Source organism: Artemia franciscana, chromosome 2, assembly GCF_032884065.1.
Source record: "Artemia franciscana chromosome 2, ASM3288406v1, whole genome shotgun sequence".
NCBI classification, from domain to species: Eukaryota; Metazoa; Arthropoda; class Branchiopoda; order Anostraca; family Artemiidae; genus Artemia; species Artemia franciscana.
Window position 1 is genome coordinate 60,113,972 of NC_088864.1, and position 22,152 is coordinate 60,136,123.

Genomic DNA, 22,152 nt, shown 5'->3' on the forward strand with positions numbered 1-22,152 from the left:
GTTTGACTCTTTCTCTTAACTCTACTTTTTAGTAGGTCTGTTTTTTAGAGTTCTGGTTACTATTGAACGGTTCGCTCCTTACTACAGTTCGTTACCACGAGCTGTTTGATAGTAAAACTGTCGCTTATATAAAGACGATTCACGATAGCAAAACTTATCACAAACAAAAAAGGCTTAAGAAAATGGTATCACATTTGGACCCGCAGTTGGATCTGTAAATTTTATATTTATTAAACTGAGAAAATATTTTGGTTAATGGGTCAGGGATTTCTGCTGAGCCAGCTTGACCAGAACGTCTCACACGAACACAGAATCATAGCTCGAGGAAACAAAAGCTTAGCAATACAACTTCAGACAGTCCTCCCTGACATAGACTATAAAACTCCGCTTTAGCATCCATGTTGCAGGCTCTGTCCCAAGGACAAGTGAATAGCATCTTTTTTTATCCAAGATAGACTTTTATGCAGCTTTTAAAAATATAATGCCATATTCATAAATTAGGAATAAGGTTCACACTCTCTGACTGTGAACCTTAGTTCACACTGAAATCCCACAGAGGCTTGACTCTTACCGCTTCCTTGCAATACGCTCAAATGGACGGTATCAGAAAAATGACAAAACCAAAGTTTACGCTTGCAGCACAACTAACATCAACACAAAATAGACTTCTTCTAATTTCCATTTTGATGCAATATTGAAATTTTAGAAATTTTGATGAAAATTATAACATGTTGGTTCTGGATTTCAAAAAGCTTCAGTTTGTAAGCGCTTTTATCTAACCAGATCTGTTTAGGAGGTCAAATCTTCAAAGAGAGTCGAATACCCGTTTACACGTAATAAAACGACATCTATATATATATATATATATATATATATATATATATATATATATATATATATATATATATATATATCTATATATATAAAAATAAGTTGTCTGTCTGTGGATGTGTGGATGGATGTGTGGATGGATGTGTCAGGTGACGTCACCTGAAAAAACTGGATTAGGTGACGTCAAAACTGAAAAAACTAAAAAAAGGCAAAAACTACAAAAAAAAACTAAAAACTAATAAAAAAAATAAAAAAGCTAAAAAACTAAAAAAACTATAAAGGTAAAAACCAATAAAAAACTAAAAAAAAAACTGAAAAAACTAAAAAAAGGCAAAAACTACAAAAAAAAACTAAAAACTAATAAAAAAAGTAAAAAAGCTAAAAAACTAAAAAAACTAAAAAAACTAAAAAAAGGTAAAAAACTAAAAAAAATAAAAAATAAAAAAAAACTAAAAAAAAGGAAAAAACTGAAAAATAAGCTAAAATAAAGGTAAAAACCAATAAAAAACTAAAAAAAAAAAGGAAAAAACTAATAAATGACGACACTCAAAGAGAAAGCGACCAGGACAAAAAACTAAAAAAAAAGGCAAAAACTACAAAAAAACTAAAAACTAATAAAAAAAATAAAAAAGCTAAAAAACTAAAAAAACTAAAAAAAGGTAAAAAACTAAAAAAACTAAAAACTAAAAAAAAACTAAAAAAGGTAAAAACTAAAAGAACTAAAAAAGAAAAAAATAAATGACGACACTCAAAGAGAAAGCGACCAGGACAAAAGGAATGTTCGATTAGCAATCAACAAAGCACCGGGACACAGGGAGTATAAATGACGACCAGGACACAAGTAAAAAAAAAATTAACAAAACTAAAAAGAAGGTAAAAACTACAAAAAAACTAAAAAGAAAAAAAAACTAAAAACTAATAAAAAAACTAAAAAATCTAAAAATCTAAATAAACTAAAAAAGAAAAAAAAAGGAAAAAAAATAAAGGAGAAAAACAAAACTAAAAAACGAATGTATATACAGACCGGTACACCGGGATACAAATGACGACCGGGACACAGGGAATATAAATAACGACCGGGACACAGGGACACAACTACAACGGGGACACCGGGGGAAACAGGGGGATATAAATGACGACCGGGACAAAAAAACTAAAAAGAAATAAAAACTAAAAACTAATAAAAAAAACTAAAAAATCTAAAAATCTAAATAAGCTAAAAAAGAAAAAAAAAGGAAAAAAATAAAGGAGAAAAACAAAACTAAAAAACGAATGTATATACAGACCGGGACACCGGGATACAAATGATGACCGGGACGCGGGACACAGGGAATATAAATGACGACCGGGACACAGGGACACAACTACAACGGGGACACCGGGGGAAACAGGGGGATAACCTGACAATCTATTTATATGCAAAGACAATGGGACAGCAAAGAATGTTGTATATTCGCAAGTTTTACGTAGTTAAAACCATATATATATATATATATCTATATTCACAGGTGGGACATAGGGACACAACTACAATGGCGCGTAACTATTATGGCGCGTAACGACTTACGCGCGCGGGGGGGCTTGGGGGGGGCGCGAAGCGCCCCCACCAACTAGGTGTTGGGGTGGCGCGAAGCGCCACCCCAACAGCTAGTATATATATATATATATATATATATATATATATATATATATATATATATGTATATATATATATATATATATATATATATATATATATATATATAAATAAGTTGTCTGTGTGTGTGTTTGTGTCGAGTGACGTCATGTTTGTGTGTCGACTGACGTCATGTTTGTCGACTGACGTCATTATAAGGATTGAGCTGTATGCGTCATGAAGTTGTTTGTCGACTGACGTCATGTTTGTCAACTGATGAAATTACATACCGGGAAACTGGGACACAAATGACGACCGGGACACAGGGAATATAAATGACGATCGGGAACCTCAAAGAGAAATTACAGACTGGGACACCCGGACACAAATCACGACCGGGACACAGGGAATATAAATGACGACCGGGACACAGGGACACAACTACAACGGGGACGCCGGGGGCACAGACGGGATATAAAAATGACGACCGGGACACAGGGATTGTTTGAATAGAAATTACAGACCGGGACAACGGGACACAAATGACGACCAGGACACCGGGACACAGGGAATATAAATGACGACCGGGACACAAATGACAACCGGGATACAGGGAATATAAATGACGACCGGGACACAGGGACACATCATTAGAATAATGAGGTATAGATCTGAATACGGACTGTTTTTCCCATGGACAATTATATGTTGCATGTTCAAGAGTCAGTAAACCTGACAATCTATTTATATGCAACATATATATATATATATATATATATATATATATATATATATATATATATACTAGCTGTTGGGGTGGCGCTTCGCGCCACCCCAACACCTAGTTGGTGGGGCGCTTCGCGCCCCCCCAAGCCCCCCCGCGCGCGTAAGTCGTTACGCGCCATATTAGTTACGCGCCATTGTAGTTGTGTCCCTGTGTCCCACCTGTGAATATAGATAGATTTATATATGTGTTTCAAACTACGTAAAAATTGAGAATATACAACATTCTTGGCTTTCCCATTGTCTGTCCATATACAAAGCCGTATGTACTAATAATGACGTCATATGCAAACGCTCTTTTTACAAACAAACAAACATGCATACACACAACTCGTTTTTATATAGATAGATAGATAGATAGATACAATACAAATTAACTGCGTAAAACTTGCGAATATACAACATTCTTCGCTGTCCAATTGTCGCTGCATATAAATAAATTGTCAGGTTTACCGACCCTCGAACATGCAACGTACAATTGTCCATGGGAAAAACAATCAGTATTGAGATCTATACCACATTTTTCTAATGATTGACCTTGAGCTTTGTTAATGGTGATTGCAAATGCTAATCGAATTGGGAATTGCAATCTTTTAAATTGAAAAGGTAGATCCGTTGGAATCATGGGAATGCGAGTAATAAGAACAGCCTCACCCTCAAAAGGCCCTGTCAAGATTGTGGCCTCTATTAGGTTTTCCATTGTTTTTTTTACGGCAAGTCGCGTGCCATTGCAAAGCTTTGGTGGGTTGATATTTCTTAAAAGTATTATTGGTACGCCTATTTTTAGTTGTAGCACGTGTGGTGGAAACCCTGAAAGATCTATGGAATTTAAAAATTCAGATGGATAATTAACCGCTTCATTTGGTTCCAAAACTGTGTCGACTGACTTGTAAAGGACTGCCTGGTCTCGAATCTTGGTCAAAACAATATTGTTGATTTCGTGGACGTCTATATTTTTGGGTGCGAGAATCGCTCTTTCACTTAGCCATTTATTATTTTTATAATTTTTTAGAATATTCGGAAATACTTTTTCAATCAATTCATTTTTGGACGTCGCTAAATTACAGAAATCAGCAGGTAGTTGTATACGTCCTGAAATTGAGTCTACTGGGAGCCTTCCGTTTCCCATTGCCAGCAATTGATCTGAAAATGTTTGACCAGAGTCATCGTTTTGCAATCGGACACGCATATTTGTTGTTAATTTTAATGTTTTTACGTGTGCCCATAAATTAGAATTTTTCAGGCAAGCATTCATTTCGTCTGCAGGAGTTGATCTAGGTATTATAGGTAATGTTTGCCTGAAATCTCCCGCAAGCAATATTAATGTGCTGCCAAAGGGTTTCGACTTCCCTCGCAAATCTTTCAAGCATTGATCCAGAGCCTCGAGCGATTTTTTGTGTGCCATTGTGCACTCATCCCAAATAATAAGTTTGCATTGCTGCAATACTTTACCCATCCCAGATGATTTGGAAATATTGCACGTGGAAGTTTCTGTAGAATGCAAGTTCAGAGGCAATTTCAAAGCGGAATGAGCAGTTCTTCCACCAGGCAGCAATGTTGCGGCTATTCCGGACGACGCAATTGCCAACGCTATATCATTTTTTGATCGAATTGATGCCAGAATCAGTTTTATCACAAACGTTTTACCAGTACCTCCTGGCGCATCCAAAAAGAAAATTTCACCAACGTTGTTATCTACACAATGCATTATCGTATGTCTTTTTGTTCCGACGTTAACTTGGAAATGTTATTTTCTACATACGACAATAGATCACTCGTACTGTAACTTTGTTCACGATCCAATTCTACACATGTTGAAACAGCAGCGATACGGTTAGGTGAAGGCATTCCCAAATCCTGAAGAGGTTTGTTTGCCATACGTACGCACAAATCTTCTATAACAACTAAAGTGTAGTTATAAATTTCTGATGTAAAATCAAAAGTCATATCTGACGTCTCTAACTGTTTTCGATGGAGTATATCTTCGGACATTTTTGACTTATATTTTTCCCATAACTCTGTAGGAGCTGATGGAGAGCAAGTTGTTAAAATGATGCCAAACAATGCACGAATTTGACTTGGGGTTGACGTTTCGCACGCGTCATTGATGCAGTTATCCCAGTGTTGGTCATTCTCCAATAAATTCAGAGCTTGGCATGTACTACGGTAAGTGTCATGTATAGTACCATTTACAGTCCTCAAATACTCAAAGGATGTCGGACCGGGCACATTCACCAAAAGCAGGCGTAGAAAGAAGCATTCATGTTGATTGGGGTGAACGGTGTATAGTCTTCCTATCGTGGTATCTTTGAAGATGGTAGGTTGGCCGTCGACTGACTTACCCTGTTTTCGACGTTCAAATACTTTATTTTTAGTATTCCACGTGTAATACGAAGGCACTTCAGTATACAGCAGTTTTTTTGCAAAAGAATCATTTTTGCAAAGCGAAAAGAAAGCGGTTAACTTTGTATCCGGTGGATTCAGGGCTCTTTGTTGCACGTTGGTTTCCGAGAAATAAACACGTTGACCATTCTGTAAATGTACCGCTAAGTGAACAACAGCTGGACTACGTTCATGTATCGGAAATGAAAGAATTCGCCAAACAGCATCCTTACTGCTTATGTATCTTCCAGCCTGATATTGTACGATTTCGTCGATATCTTTGATTTCGGGCTGCAAGCTAAAAACTGCCATGTCACTGCCTTTGTTGACGTATTTACATATGTATTTGATTGCCTTTACGGAGTTTCAGTATTCAACGTTTATGTGTGAATTAAATGTTTTTGATAATAATGGGGAATATGGAACAACCCACTGGTTATCTACTTTGATGGTGGTACCGTTACGCTTCTTTATTATTGCTGTTTAACCGCCATCTTCAGTAGATCTTCTTCTATATTGTGGGTAACCATCATTGCCAGTAATTGTGTTGGATACTAAAAGTCGAGGATATTGCTTTGTGCACCTTCCTTTGGCCATGCATGGTGAATTTTCGTTCAGTGCACCGCAAGGTCCATGTATCATATTTTTTACAATAATATCATGTAACCCCTTATCGACATTTTCATCAGGTATTTCAGCGGAAATCACATCATCAATTTCGTTCGAAGTAATTTTTTTATGTAGCCAGATTAGTATATGTGCGTGTGGCAAACCTCGTTTTTGCCATTCCACTGAGTACATCCAGCATCGCACTGACCCAAACACTTCAAGTTTTACTATGTAGTTTATCTGTGATTACCTCGTTTTTGCCATTCCACTGAGTACATCCAGCATCGCACTGACCCAAACACTTCAAGTTTTACTATGTAGTTTATCAGTGATTTCAACTTTTGCCGGAAGACACGGGCCGTAATGTCATGTCTATGAACCGCCGATTGTCCTTGAAGTAAAAGCTGCAGTATCTCGTCCCAAGATTGATTATATGTAAATGTAATAAATAAATCTGGACGACCATAGAGACGAACATACGCAATAGCATCTTGAGCATATTCATGCATATGACGGGGACTGCCAGCATATGACGAAGGTAAAATTGTTAATCTTCCAACGTTTGTGATATTACCGTCATTTATAACTGCATCTCGCAAATGAATGTATTGTTCAGAGCGGAGCTTGGTCTGATTCAGGCGGATATATAGCAAACGTTCTGATTCAATTTTAGCATACATATCAACGACGAATTGGTGAAACAATTCACGGCATTTTAAAATCTAATTTTCTTCATCCTGCCGAATCATTAGTCTATAGGAATAATAATGCATTGCACTGCATTTCTTATTCATTTCTTTGTTAGTGGCTGGATTCATCAATTTAATATTAAAGTGATAGCCGTCGGCTCCATCCCAAAAAATGATAGGATATTGTAGGGCATCGTAGCATCGATGAGTTTCAGCAATTCTTAACAACTGAGCGTTTCGCTTATGAAGAATAATATCTCGAGGTAAAAACTGATCACCGACCATAACGATTGCCACTTCGTCGATAGTTGGAGCATTGTATCTATCTACGCACATGTTGGCCAGGAGGCGTTTTGTCAGCGGAAATAACAATTTTATGCGTACCAGTAGGCATCAAATCGATGGCTGTTTTGAACAGACGCACTAAATTATTATTTTCGTGGAAAAGATGTTGCAATTGGGAAACGATAGTCCTTTCAACGTTGGGAGAAATTTCGCAACGTGCATTCAATTCAGAATTTCTATCACTGATGAAGCACAATTGTAAAAATTTATGATTCTCGCCTGAGAATGGTAGAAGGGACCCTGCTCTATGATAAATTTGCCCTTTTACTTTGAAAGTAGACATAAATTGATCTGGATTTTCGATTTGGGCTCCAAACGACGTCATTTGGAAACATGAGTTGTATTTTCTGATTTTTGACAAAAAACGCTTAGATTCTGACGTAGTTCCAGTAAGGAAAGTCTTCAATGGCTCTGGTGGTGCAGCCAATTTAACTTTTCCTGAGGCGCAACACATTCCCATTGTTTCAACATTGAATTTCAAGGCCTTGCAATAGGAACAAATTTTAGACATAGTCCCGATTTGAACACATCCACTCAAGCTATAATCATCGACTGGGCTGTACCTGAATGCCAGGCGATAACTTTCAGGTTGCTCTGATTCCTCGGCACGCTTTCTTTTGGCATTATCTTTTGAAGCCGCAAGCCTGTTTTCACGTTGCTCTTGTGATTCCTCGGTACGCTTTCTGTTCTTACCTTCTCTATCAGCCGCAAGCCTGTTTTTTCGCTGTTCTTGTGATTCCTCGGCATGCTTTCTTCTCTTACTTTCTCTATCAGCCACAAGGTTTTTGGCATAGACTCTTTGAGTAGCTCTTTGAGCACTTTCAACATAATTGTTCCAAGTAGACATCTTATAATTTTCCCTAACTCGTGACGAGTTGGTCACGCGTTGAATAGCAGGAACCTAACAAAAAACAAAACTAATTCTAAAATATTCAGGTAATTTTCTATTTTGAAATAAAAACTAAAAATTTTTATTTTTAGTTTTTAATTTTTTAAGCGCCACCCCAACAGCTAGTATATATATATATATATCTATATATATAAAAATAAGTTGTCTGTCTGTCTGTCTGTGGATCAGGTGACGTCATGTTTCTGTGTCGGCTGACGTCATGAAATTAGTTGTCGTCATTTTTTCTTTGACGGTGACGTCATTCAAGATATTTAAGACATATGTTCACGTAGAAATCTATTAATGTTTAAGTTTACAATGACTGATGAACTTACCATGGCAAAAGCCGATGAAGATGCTCAAAGAGTCTATGCCAAAAAACTTGCTGCTGATAGAGAAAGTCAGAAAAGAAAGCGTGTCGAGGAATCAAAATAACAGCAAGGAAACAGGCTTGAGGCTGATAGAGAAAGAAAGAACAGAAAGCGTGCCGAGGAATCAAAAGAACAGCAAGGAAACAGGAAACATATATATATATATATATATATATATATATATATATATATATATATATATATATATATATATATATATATATATATATATATATATATATATATATATATATATATCCTCCTTTATTTTTCAGTTTTTTTCCTTTTTTTAGTTTTTTTTGTTTTTCAGTTTTTAGTTTTTTTTATGTTGCATGTTCAAGAGTCGGTAAACCTGACAATCTATTTATATGTCCCCCAACGGTAGTTTTTATATATATAGATAGATTCGGTCGTTATTTGTGTCCCGGTGTCCCTGTCTGTAATTTCTCTTTGAGTGTCCCGGTCGTCATTTATATTCCCTGTTTCCTGGTGTCCTGGTCGTCATTTGTGTCCCGGTGTTCTGGTCTGTAATTTCATCAGTTGACAAACATGACGTCGTCATAACAAACATGACGACAACTAACTTCATGACGACATACAGCTCAATCCTAATGACGTCAGTCGACAGACAGACAAACAACTTATTTTTATATAGATAGATATATATATATCTATTCACAGGTGGGACACAGGGACACAACTACAATGGCGCGTGACTAATATGGCGCGTAACGACTTACGCGCGCAGGGGGGCTTGGGGGGGGCACAAAGCGCCCCACCAACTAGGTGTTGGGGTGGCGCGAAGCGCCACCCCAACAGCTAGTTTATCATATAAAGGTAGCTCTTGATTGTTTGAAGGCGAGGTAGGCATGGTTCCTGCCTGAATTTTCACAAGCGATATATGAAAGCATAAATTAAAAAGTATCAATGTTGGACCAGAGTATATAAAAAAAAGAAATAAAAAATTCTGTCCCAAAATACTTACAAATGCCTAAATAGTAAAATGCAATTACTAAGAAAAAGAATGGGTTTAAACAATTGCTTTCCAAATGTGCGACTAAATTAACACAAATTTTGTTAATTACTACCTTTAAAAAAAAATGCAATTTTAAGATCAGAAAAAAAATCAAGGGGGATCAGTCAGTCAATATAGGTACTTATTTCACTATTTGTGTATTTGGACATAAACGCGTTTCTTTTTTTTTTCTCTTCTAATTTGGCTTAATACAACATCCAGGACGATGTTAATCAGCTATACCCTAATATGTGCACCTTAATATGATTATTAGCAGGAGAAAGTATAGTCGTAAGGCGATAGGAAATCTGTGCTCGACGTACTGCGACCACTCTGTTTTTTTTCTCTCTCTCAAAAAAGATATCCAAGCTCTACAGGTATTTGAAGGCATTCTGGTATTTGAGGGTAAAAGGGGGAAGATCCTCCCTGAGACCAAAACTTCCATTTAATCTTCTTTTTATTTTATCCTCCCCACTCTCTCCCCCCCCCCCAAAAAAAAAAGTTTATTCTCCGCTGTGCATCCAGTTACATAACCTAAACTAACCTGACCTAACCAAAATACCAACTAAATATCTAATTATAATAAAGATACAGTGTTTTTTTTCCACCGAGCCAAAGCTAATTGTCTGAAAACGGGTAATGTTTCATGTTCGAAAAAGAACTTCTCGAGTGTGGTTCTCATATAATACATAAGTAGTATAGAAACTTTTATTGAAAAATTTATACATAAATTTACATTCAAACTTGATTAGACTTCCGTCATAAAATATCATTCTATGGCAAAAATCATATCCATCTCTTGCACAGTTGCATATAACGCCATCTGTTTTCTTTTTTATTGGTGCTGATCTGATCCTGCTTAATTCTTTCCAATTCTCTTGTAAACAAGAGCTGTTAGGACAACCAAACCAGCAGCTCCACCAATGGTCAGTTGTTTATTTCTTGGAGCGGATTTACAACTATTAATAATAGAAAGTAAGCGGTCGCGCACTTCATTTCGTTTTGACTCATTTCCAATAGGCTTAGGAAAAAATGTATCGTCATAGTTGGCTTCTAATCCTTGCTCTTGAGTAGGAATCTCTTCTCCGTTCAGAGTTGGCTTTTCATCATCGCTCTTTCCTTCTTTTACTTTACCAGACTGATTTTGTGCCAGTACACAAATCATTAAATTGTCTGTTAAATAATTTTCAAAGCGAGACCACATTGAGTACTGATATTTTCAATTAGCCTATGAGCATTGTCACTGTTGTCTGTAAATGTGTCTTCTGAGCTGGAAGACTTGTCTTGTAAAATCTGCTTTTAAAGATCTAAATGATCATTTTCTTCTTCCAAAGGACCAAGAAGTGCTGGCTGTGATTTTATTTTGGTCCCTTCTACATGGATAGGGAAATCTACTTTTTTTATTAGAAGTCGTAGGAGCGTCCATTTTTTGTCATCTTTGTGAACTACATTCTCTTGATGATATGTACCTTCTATTTCTGACTACCATATATTTCTGACATAGGCTACATCTGCAGAGCAAACTTTTTTCGTAATATTGCTTTTTGAATTCTCCGCCATTATATTCGGTCCTCTGCAATTCTCCGTTAACCTTCTCGGTTGGATTTCTGACTAATAACCAAAATTCACAGTTAAGCAATGAACGTGAACCAGCTGAAATTACCGGATCATGTAAGGGGATGTACAAAACCAATGCAATTCAATACCGGGATGGGCCTAATACTCGAATTCTACAAGTTTGGTTACGGATCAGATAGAAACCAAGAAAACATTTTGACAAATTTAGTGGCTGACCAGACCCGGTAGAACAACCGAATTTGGTTGTTTTTACACTGCCTACAATAACAAAATTTGCGAACGATTAATGAATTACAATAGAAGTCCAATAGATTGTAATAAACATGTCGAATAGTTCGATTTGCAAATGAGTGAATCTGGCAGGATAGAACTAATAAATTCACCAAATTATTTCTATAGTAGCGAAAGGCAACCAAATGAACGCGTTAAATCATCGAACTACTACAATACAACTACCGAATCTGATAACGAATGGGAACCAAATGAACACATTAAATCACTAAATTATCAGTTATGTGGAAATAGTGTAATAAAACAACCGAATCCTGGGTAGCAAATTGGAATCAAATACATACGTTAAATTTTGCTATATAGACATAGATGGAAAAGATATATTAGAAATGGGCAAAGAGCCTACGCTACAATCCCCGTTTCTGCCAAAATTTTCGTCTTCCGCGAAAATTTTGCCGAATACCAAAAAGTTAGGAGGGCGGATCGCACGGGAAGCGTTGAATTATTTGCCCCCAACCACACACTACACTCCCGGCCGGAGGCATTGAATCAGAACATCCCCACCTTGCAACACAGACGAAAAAAGTCAGCATGGAAAAACTTGTGTGTACAAAAAAGAGAATTACCAACAAAAAAATTACGAAGGACACACAGAAATGGAGTACAAATCAAATTTCTACCTAGTCTTTACGAAATAACTTAAACACATAAACTTTCCTTCTTTCTATATTTTTTTTCTTTTCTTATTGAAAATACGTCGAAGATTGGAACACGGGAAGCGTCGGGTAATTTGCCCCCAACCACAAATTCCACTCCCGACCGAAGACATTGTATCAGAATATCGGTACCTCTACAACACAGACGAAAAAAGTCAGCATGTGAAAAACTTAACTTAACTTAAACGCATAAACTTTATAATATTTTTATCTTTTCTTATTGAAAACATGTTGAAGATTGGCTGAATATTATTGAAAAAGTTATTCAGTTATTCTTCATTTTTAATTAAGTTTAAATCCTCTTTCTAGAAAAGGTCCCGGCATCATAATCCCAGCTTGGTGAATGGATGCCTTGGTCCTTACCTTGGTTTTCATTTTGATTATCGCCTTTCACAAAAATGTCACAGTGACGCAATTTCATCAGAAATCGTCCGTGGGGTTGGCATACTTCGACGTCCTTGGTACATTTTTCCACAAAGGATACTTCTAACTGCATATTACTTGTTGGTTTATCTCCTACGGTTGCCTCACAGCTTAGATATCAATACAGTTATGAAAACTCGATTATTTTTGGGAGGCAGTGCGCAGTAGCGATACTAGCGGCTGGAGACAGGAAACTGGCAGTCTGAATCTAAAAGTCGGAGCAATTCACAACTTGGATACCAATAGCTCAGAGCTATGGTGTTCCCACCTATGGTGTTGTAGTACGATCTATGCGTCAGAGTGCGGGCCTGGAATGCGCGCCAGGTCCAATTCTCTGTACCAAAAGCTTCTCATGGGCAAGATAGGAGTTTTCATAACTGTATTAGTATCTAAGCTGTGGGTAGCCTCCTATCTATGGAGCCCTAACTTCTTATGCAGTTATAGAAGTAACTTCGTTTTACAAAACAACGCTGTGAGAACAATCAGTAGGCATGTCCAGGATGTGCATGACACCCGTGCTTGTTTTACGTCTCTGAAGAAGCTCCTAATATAAGAGAGTAAGCGGGTTGCAAAATTCGTGGTTCAGTATATAAATATCACAGCCTATATGGATTTGTTAGTATCTATATAGGCTATTAGTGTCTATATAGGCTGTGATAAATAGTTTACCTCTTGATTTTTGAATAGTTTTTACTAAATTAAAATTTTACTAAATTAGTTTTAATGTCGTAGAAGATAAAGGTAAAGAGATTGAAAAGTGTAGCGATCAGGCGAGACAGGAACATACCACACTCCCGAGCCAAGGTTGGTCATGTTATGTAATTCAGCATTGATATTGAATACGAAGTTTAACCTGATAGCAGTTAAAACATCTTGGGAAGTGCCAAGAAACGCAAAAGGCTAGATGGCATTGATGATTGTCTCCCCCCCCCTGAAAAAAAATTGTTTCAATTTTTTTTTCATGTCTTACAAAGATATTGCTTATACTTTCAAGAAAAGAAATTCGGTAATGATGTTTTTCTAACAACGATCTCTACTAAGATTCAAACTTTTTGTTTTCTTTTTTAAGGTTTTGGAATTGTTGCAATCTCTTTGTCAAAATATATGCAAATATTTTTGCAATTACCTGTTTTTTGCTCTTTATACAATTTAGTATAAACTTCTACATACATGACAATCTTCAATTTTTGACCATAAGTGTGACAACGTCATTGGAATACGGTACAATGATGTACATAAAATGACGTCACTAATAGTGTCCCGTATAATTATGGAAGTAGGACAGTTATTGACTTGTTTCGCAGTGCCCAGCATAAACTTGCGATGAAATACTTGGCCCATCTATATGAAATAAGCTACCAGTGGGCATTAGGGTGGTAAAACACGCACCTGAGTCTAAAAGGAAATTAAAAGATTGCTTAATTGTTGAATATCGTAATGGGTGGTAAGATGGTTGGGGGAGAAAGGGTTGGGGGAGTCTTCATGGGTGATGAAGAATAGATTTGTTATTATTTTGATTTATCTATTATTATTTTTTGAGTCATTTTAATTTTTTTGTTTGTTTATTCATTATTATATACATATATCTTTTTTTTATTTATTATGATTTGATTAAATTAAATATGAATTTGATCGGTCAGTAGGTGACCGCAAACCATTGTAGGTATTGTTCAGGGCGAAAGGGTTGTTAATTTATATAATTAATTGTGAGTGTTAAAAAAATAAAAGTTGAAGTTGTTGTAACTAGTTGTACTAATAAAGATTTACATTACCTACCTTTTCCTTATCTTACCTAGAAGAACACAAATATAATGCAAAGTTTTAATGCTCTAGACGTAACATTCTTGTTACATCAGGGGCTACTTGAGTTTACTATTTTAAAAACTGAGCCTTTTCATGGTCTTTTCCCTTGTTTTTCATTTAGTTGATTGTTTTGGTGTTCATGTTGTTATTTTTCTTTTATAGTTACTATAATTTTTACACTTTTTACTTTTACACTGTTACAATATAGTAAAAGTGTACTTTTACACTTTACACTTTTACTATACTATACACTTTTTTTGTTATTTACTATGGCTCGAAAGTAAATCATTTTGACACAAATAGAAATTTATAAAATATAGCTATTAAATATACATCATTATATAAATATAATAAAGTACAATATACATTATATAAAATATATAACATATCATGCATAAATAAAAATAAAACATTTAATACATAAAATCTAGCAATAAATAATAAACTTTTAACATATATTTTCTTTTCTTAGGCTATTCACTGACCACGGTTACCAGCCACTGTTCAGCAATCTCGCTGAATATGAAGTCACTGGCCTTGAAGGATCCCCTGAATTGAACACTCACGCCAGGAATGTTATGGCTCAACTTGATACTCTGGTCGGAAGCCTCCAGAATTCCATTGAACTCGGACAGGCTCTTAATCAACTTGGCAAAGATCATGTACCTCGCAAAGTTAACAAGGTCCATTTCGATGTGCGTATTAATTCTAATTTCTTTGTATATAATGCATAAATAGGAGCCCATGTTCATCGTGAATAAGCTAAGTTTTCTTGAGACATCTATCTTCAATTTATGCCTTTTCCAATATTTTATCTTCTATCAACGGTTTAATTCGTTTGCTCAAACGAATTAAATCTCCTATCTACAAAAATGTGGAATGTTCAATCATTTGCCGGAAGAAAGATCACGGATGCGTGTTTATTTGTTGTTTTCCCCAGGGGAGACGGTTTCGACACACTGATCCTAAAATATCGGGAGAGGGTGACCTTTTTGAGAGATCAAAGAGATTAGAGGACAACTCGGCTCCCTCCCCCGGTCTTTTTCTCCCAGAATCATCCAATCAAAGTTTAGATAGCCATTTTGTTCACCAAGGTTGAAAGGCCCAATAACTGTGTCTTTGGATATAATATGACCCCCACAACCCCAGGGGAAAGGTCTTTAAGTTATAAAATTTGCCCATTGCTGACGCTTAGGATTTATTATTGAAAAGTATGCATACATTTTCGGGAGGGAGGATTTTCTGCTGAGGGTTGTTCCAGGGGGGATTTTTCAATGGGGAGGAAGTTTCCAGGAGGTGAACTTATTAGAGGAAATTTTACTCTGAGGGATTTTTCCAGAATTCCAATACAAAATAATTTTTATATGTCTTGCTTTGTCTTTTCCGACTCAATTTAACACGTGGAGTTGTCCGGGGTAAATTTTCACTGGGATTGAATTGTCTGGAGCAAATTTCTGTGGGGAGGGGGATTTCTCCGAGGAGGTGAGGCCAGATTTCCTGGTATTATTTAAGAATGATCAGATATTAAATAAAAAACAAGTTTTTTCAACTGAAGTAAGGAGCAACATTAAAACTTAAAAAGAAACAGAAATTATTACGAACCGCAATACCTTGCTCTTTACGCTAAAGTTTGAATTCTATCCCAATGCCTTAAGAACGACTCCTGAAACACAAAGGTCGTTTAATTAAAACAATAAGAAGCTTTTTTAAAAGTACTAAAACAACTTTAGCGTAAAGAGTGAGGTGTTTAGGAGGGGTAGCCAGCTACAGAAACGTAACAATTTCTTATCCTTTTAATATTGCCCCTTACTTTCAGCTGAAAAAACTCGTTTTTTTCTAAAATTATGTTTAAGAATTATTAAAGTTGATTAATATCCTCTTCATAGGACTTCGCAGAGCATTTCGTTCCACTTATGAAAACCAATCTTGGCGAGGTATTTACTCCATTGGCTGAATCTGCCTGGAAAAAGGCTTTCAATGTGATGGTTGCCACTATTGAGCAAGGACAAAGGGTAAGTTTCTTATGAAAATTTAAAAACCCATTTCGCTCATTACTTTTGCATACCATTTAAAGGGTATGTTGATATATAGCAACATTTGCTTCAAAAGTACGAGGGTGGATTCTTTGGTTTGAAATGAGGACAGAGGATGAGCATTTGCAGGTCTACTGGTCTCAGATCATTGATGCAGGCATCATCTTGTCTAGCGAGTGGGGGGGGGATGGCAGTACGCCCATGTCACAGATGGCGTCTTCCTATGACTTTATAGTTGCAGTAATAGTAGAGAAGGGTTTTCTCTAAGAGGCTATGCGGAAGTTGGAGCCCATTTATAGTTAACTAGCTGTTGGGGTGGCGCTTCGCGCCACCCCAACACCTAGTTGGTGGGGCGCTTCGCGCCCCCCAAGCCCCCCCGCGCGCGTAAGTCGTTACACGCCATATTAGTTACGCGCCATTGTAGTTGTGTCCCTGTGTCCCACCTGTGAATAGAGATAGATATATATATATGTTTTTAACTACGTAAAACATGCGAATATATAACATTCTTCGCTGTTCCATTGTCTATGCATATAAATAGATTGTCAGGTTTACTGACTCTTGAACATGCAACATATAATTGTCCATGGGAAAAACAATCCGTATTCAGATCTATACCTCATTATTCTAATGATGTGTCCCTGTGTCCCGGCCGTCATTTATATTCCCTGTGTCCCGGTCGTCATTTGTGTCCCAGTGTCCCAGTTTGTAATTTCTCTTTGAGTGTCCTGGTCGTCATTTATATTCCCTGTGTCCCGGTCGTCATTTGTGTCCCGGTCTGTAATTTCTATTCGAACAATCCCTGTGTCCCGGTCGTCATTTATATATCCCGCCTGTGCCCCCGGCATCCCCGTTGCAGTTGTGTCCCTGTGTCCCGGTCGTCATTTATATTCCCTGTGTCCCGGTCGTGATTTGTGTCCAGGTGTCCCAGTAAGTCAGAGCCCACTTATCGTTAGGGGCAGCTGCCCCATTCCCTACGCCCTTGTCACAGATGGCGTCTTCCTATGACTTTATAGTTGCAGTAATACTAGAGAAGGGTTTTCTCTAAGAGGCTACGTGGAAGTCGGAGCCCATTTATTGCTAGTAGAATACTTAGTATTATGCTACTTATTATCTTCTATAACAATTATCGAAATGTTCACTTTTCTTCACTTTTAATAAATTGTCAAGTTGGAACATTATATTTCCAAAGACACAATTCTTCATTGTTATGGGTATTATAAGCATGATAGCAACTTCGTCTGTTATTCTTTCAATTTTAATGACAAAAATAAAGAAGAAAAAAAAATCTTTAGATGAACAAAAGAAAGGGGACTACTAAAGGGGACAGTAGAAGGAAAAGACAAACTAAAACAACGCTGACATTTCGCTTGCATAAAACAAGCCTTCAATGATAAATGTAGAACAAAGAAGTAGTCTAAAATAATCTATAAAGGCCAAAGTTAAATAGAATCTAAAACTAAGCAAGAAAAAAAATAAAACAATATTTCTTGTTGATTTATTTGTCACCCGTCATTCCAACCGAAAAAAGACGGAATATAAAAAGCAAAAAGAAAAGGAAAAAAACATTAAACTTCCACACAAAGAAGAAAAACAACAACTATGAACTAAAAACTCACCAATCTACAACTGATTATACGTACATATATATACACTTAAATTTTGGTAATTTTGCTCCAGGGGTGGGATTGGACTTTTGAATTATACTTACTAATCAGTTTGGAAATGGCAAGCTCAGGATCAGTTATTTTATAAATTTTAATCATTTTAGTATTTCTTGTCCAAGGGAGAAGCCGAAGTAAATATTTAGAAAATTTGGAGAAAGTGGACCTGAGTTTACTTTTTTCACCAGTTGAAAAAAAATTTCAACTGAAAAATTTAAAAATTGCGAGTTATTTCAATGAGAACATGAGAACAAAGAAGCGACTGAGAAGTGTGTCTTCCTTGAAGTAACAGGCAATTGTGTATGTAATACACAATTCTATACACAATTTCTAAGCCCGATTCTATACACAATTACGAGTTATTTCAATGAGAACATGAGAACACAGAAGCGACTGAGAAGTGTGTGTCTTCATTGAAGTAACAGTCAAGTGTGTCTATAGATACTTCTGATTCGCAATCAAAATAATATTAATTGTATATATAAATACTGGTTTGCGTTTTATTTCTATTATTTCTTCCGTAGTTTTAGACTTTATTTAATTTTAGATTATTTTTAGATTGTTTCTTTTTTAGTGTTAAAGGCGCCTTATTTTGTACAGGTGAAATATCCGTGTCGTTTCAGTTTGTTTTTTCCTTCTATTGGTCGTAGTCCCCTTTGTTTATTCATCTTGAGTTTTTTTTTCTCTCTTTGGTTTTGTCACGGCTGACCATTTCGGCTTTAGTTCTTACATTAATGTTAATGAACACCTCTGAGAGGACTTTAATCCTCTTCATTCATTTCAAGGCAAAATATTATGGCTGGTTGTTCTCACTGGTGCAAATTGGAGGGGAAGTTTGTTCAGCCCTAGATTTTGTAAACACCATTTTTGTTTCTTGAATAAACTGAGAAATACCCCCTCCCACCTAGATTTAGAAAAGTAGCCTTTTCTTGTGTTTTCATTAAAGCAACAAATTGAACAAAATCCTTGCCCACTACATCTTCGTGAATTGATGCCCCTAGTAGCCCATAATCCATGCATACGTATCATTTCCAAATTTTATTTTGTTTTGGAGTAAATAACTTCCATGTTTGGAGATTAAATTTATAGGTTATCACGATATTATTTGAATTATACTGATTACATCTTCCAATCCATTCTCCACACATCCATGTTTTAACTCACTTCCGCAGAGATACCCTCGATTATAATAACTGTATTTTCACTATGAATCTCTTATTTCAGGCTCGCCGCTCAATTGCCACCTTCTTGACGAATCCTGTGGCCTAAACTGAATTTCTGTGATTAGATCGACTATTATGGACTTAATTTATTTTTTTGTTTTATACCATATTTAGCACAAATAGACATTGCATCATAATTATGTCTTGTTGTAGTATCTAGAAGTATTGGAATAATAGGGGATATGAATTGAGGTAAGTCTTGATTAACGGGCTTAAAATTTTTAGAAAAGAATTATTTCTAGCAAGATATAAGACTGTTTTAGCCTTTAGTAAAAGTCAACTTTTTTCTTTGAGAAAGGGGAGCAATTGATTGGAGATTCTGCGTGTTGGTCATGAATATCAACAAACATAGAATAATATATAAAATGTTTAGAAACACATCGATATAAAATTTAATCGAAATTAAAGGGTTCGGAATTCAGCAAACATTTAAGATATCACCGTGGTGTATCTCTCTTTGATATTAATCTTTTTTTTTCGACTGTGCCATGCAACTCTCGATTGTGCCATATGAAAATTTAGGGTATTGATTAACCATCAATATTATTGAGCTTCCTCTTTCAATAATATTGAAACAGGGGGAAGGTAGAACACTAATTAGAAATACTTTTTAGAAAATAGTAAAGAAACTAATTAAGTTAGGTGAAAGAAGAAAAAAGGAACCAAAAACAAAAGACTGAACATTATGCAATGCCATGAATGTAGGGATACACAAGTCGTGAAGGCCCGACTCACGACTTGGTCCCAAAAATAACTTGTTTAGGCACGGGTCTGCCTTCTCCTGGAACATATTATCAACCCTCCAGGTATTAATGTCGTGCAGGAAGGGATATAGAACATCATTAAAAGGAGATTTGAGCAGTATGGACAAATTATAATCTTAGGGTAGGGTTCTTTCCAGAGGTTTATTTCACAGAGTCTGTTTTTCAGAGGAAAAGACAAATTTGAAAGGAAAAATTATAGTATACTTGTTATATAAATGTTAAGCATTGGATAGAAATGAAATAAAAAAATTGTAAAGATATTGAGATTTTAGGGGACGGGACCCAAGCACTCCCGTGCTCAAGATGTCTCATAGCAATTAGCCTGTTATCCATTAAAAAGGATACCAGGAACATGTTAAGCATGAGAATGGCATCCGAAAAAATCAAACGAAATATTAATTCAAGAGCAAAGTTGTTGTATTGCAAGCAGAGATTTTGACATCTAAAGAAATCTTAATCTAGGTTGGTAAATGTAGCGGTTTGACCAGCTTGTGTCGGAAATTCACGGACGGTGCCGACATTTTTCATTCGGTAAAATAAAGAACATGAAAATACTGATATTATGTGTACCATAACTTCAATGTCGGTCTGTAAATCTAGCGGTTATGCCAACTCGCGCAGTGATTTTACGGACAGTGCCACAATTCTCTTTTCAGTTAAATAAAGAACATGAAAACATTGACATTACGTCTACCAAATTTTAATCGTGGTCGATTAATGCAACAGTTTTACCAGAGCACACCCTGATTTTACAGATGGCGCCACAATATTTCATTCGGTTAAATGAAGAACATGGAACATAGTAAAGCTTATCGTCTAGAATTTGTTCATAGACAGCTTTGTTCCTTCTTTCTCCTAACATATTGCTCCGCTCTTGACTGGGTCACCATATCGTTGTTCATACGCTTCTTATGGGAAAAAGAACTAAGCAGCTATTCTTCATCAGATTATATGATTCTTTAGGTGGAATTGGTATTCCAAGTTTCGCATTAGAAATGGACATTATGTTAATTAGTATTATTAAAATAGTCGGTATAAATGATCAGCCATTCGGTAAAATCAATCAGCCTCCCTCCACCAAACATTTAGGCTAGTAATGCTCCTGTAAAAAGTTACAGTTTTATTAATAATAGTCACAGCTGTAAGAAATAGCAGTATTAGTCATAGGTTTTTGTACTCGTAATCGCAAGTAGTCACAGTTGTATTTATGGTAATAATACCAATAGCGATCCTGAATCCTTTAGCACGTTCACTGACCATTTGAAAGGATCTGTTTACGGTGGCCCACTGCAATGTACGTCATCTCATATCTAAGCTTGACCAGTTCCTACATTTATTGGGCTCGGTCAAACCGTCTACCCTGTCCATCATTGAGACCAATCTTTATCATGAAATACAGTGCAGTGACGTTGCCATATAGGGATACATGCTCCTCAGGCGATATCGTGAACGTAGTGACGGCGCTAAATACGGGGTAGGAGGTGTTACTCTTCATCTAAAGAGCAACATACCATATTCATGCCTAAATATACCAGATTCGGCAGGTGGACAAGCTCTGTTGGCAAGGGTGACCGATCCAAATAAATGTGTGATCGTTCATAGCATGTATAACCTTCTCAACTCCCAGATCACCAGCTACCCTGAAATCTCCCTCGAATACATCCAGGGCAAGTAAATTAAGTATGGCATTATCCCTCATGAAGACTCCATCGTCCATCATAGCGTGTGCCTTGGCAGTAAAAATACTGACAAAGAAGAGTAAGACTTTATGATCTATCTTTCTCATACGTTCTGCACTACTTTAAGACACACGTTCATGCTTTCACAAGTGACTACCTTGCCGTCATTGAACGTGGAAATTTTTGATATTCCACCTTCAATAAAGCATTAGCGTAAAATTTGGCTATACGAAAGAGGTGATTGGGACGGTTCGAAAAACATACTTTGTTCTCGGCAGTAGAGAGCCTGTCTCCTTGAAGACCCAGAGAAGTACCAGTAGGCCATTGTTTACTCTGTCAAAAAACATATCCCCTCAAAGTGGATCCTGGTGTTCAGTAAGGACAAACCTTGGTTCAACGCCCAGTGTAAGAAGCCTATCTGAGCAAAGCAAAAGGCACACAAGCGATGGCTAATTTCAAAGAGTGAAGAACAAAGAATTGCATTCATCAACACGCACAAAGATGCACTT

The 22,152-nt window shown here is 36.4% G+C and overlaps 1 protein-coding gene across 1 annotated transcript in view; it reads left to right on the forward strand.

Moving 5' to 3' along the window:
* LOC136043867 (uncharacterized) overlaps positions 1-19,337 on the forward strand; it is a 63,816-nt gene extending 44,479 nt beyond the window's left edge. Inside the window, exons 21-23 of the mRNA XM_065728828.1 lie at positions 14,753-14,975; positions 16,167-16,292; positions 19,202-19,337. Of these exons, the coding sequence (XP_065584900.1) occupies positions 14,753-14,975; positions 16,167-16,292; positions 19,202-19,246 (394 nt within the window). The 3' untranslated portion in view covers positions 19,247-19,337. The remainder of the gene's footprint in view (positions 1-14,752; positions 14,976-16,166; positions 16,293-19,201) is intronic.
* Positions 19,338-22,152: the final 2,815 nt, after the last annotated feature.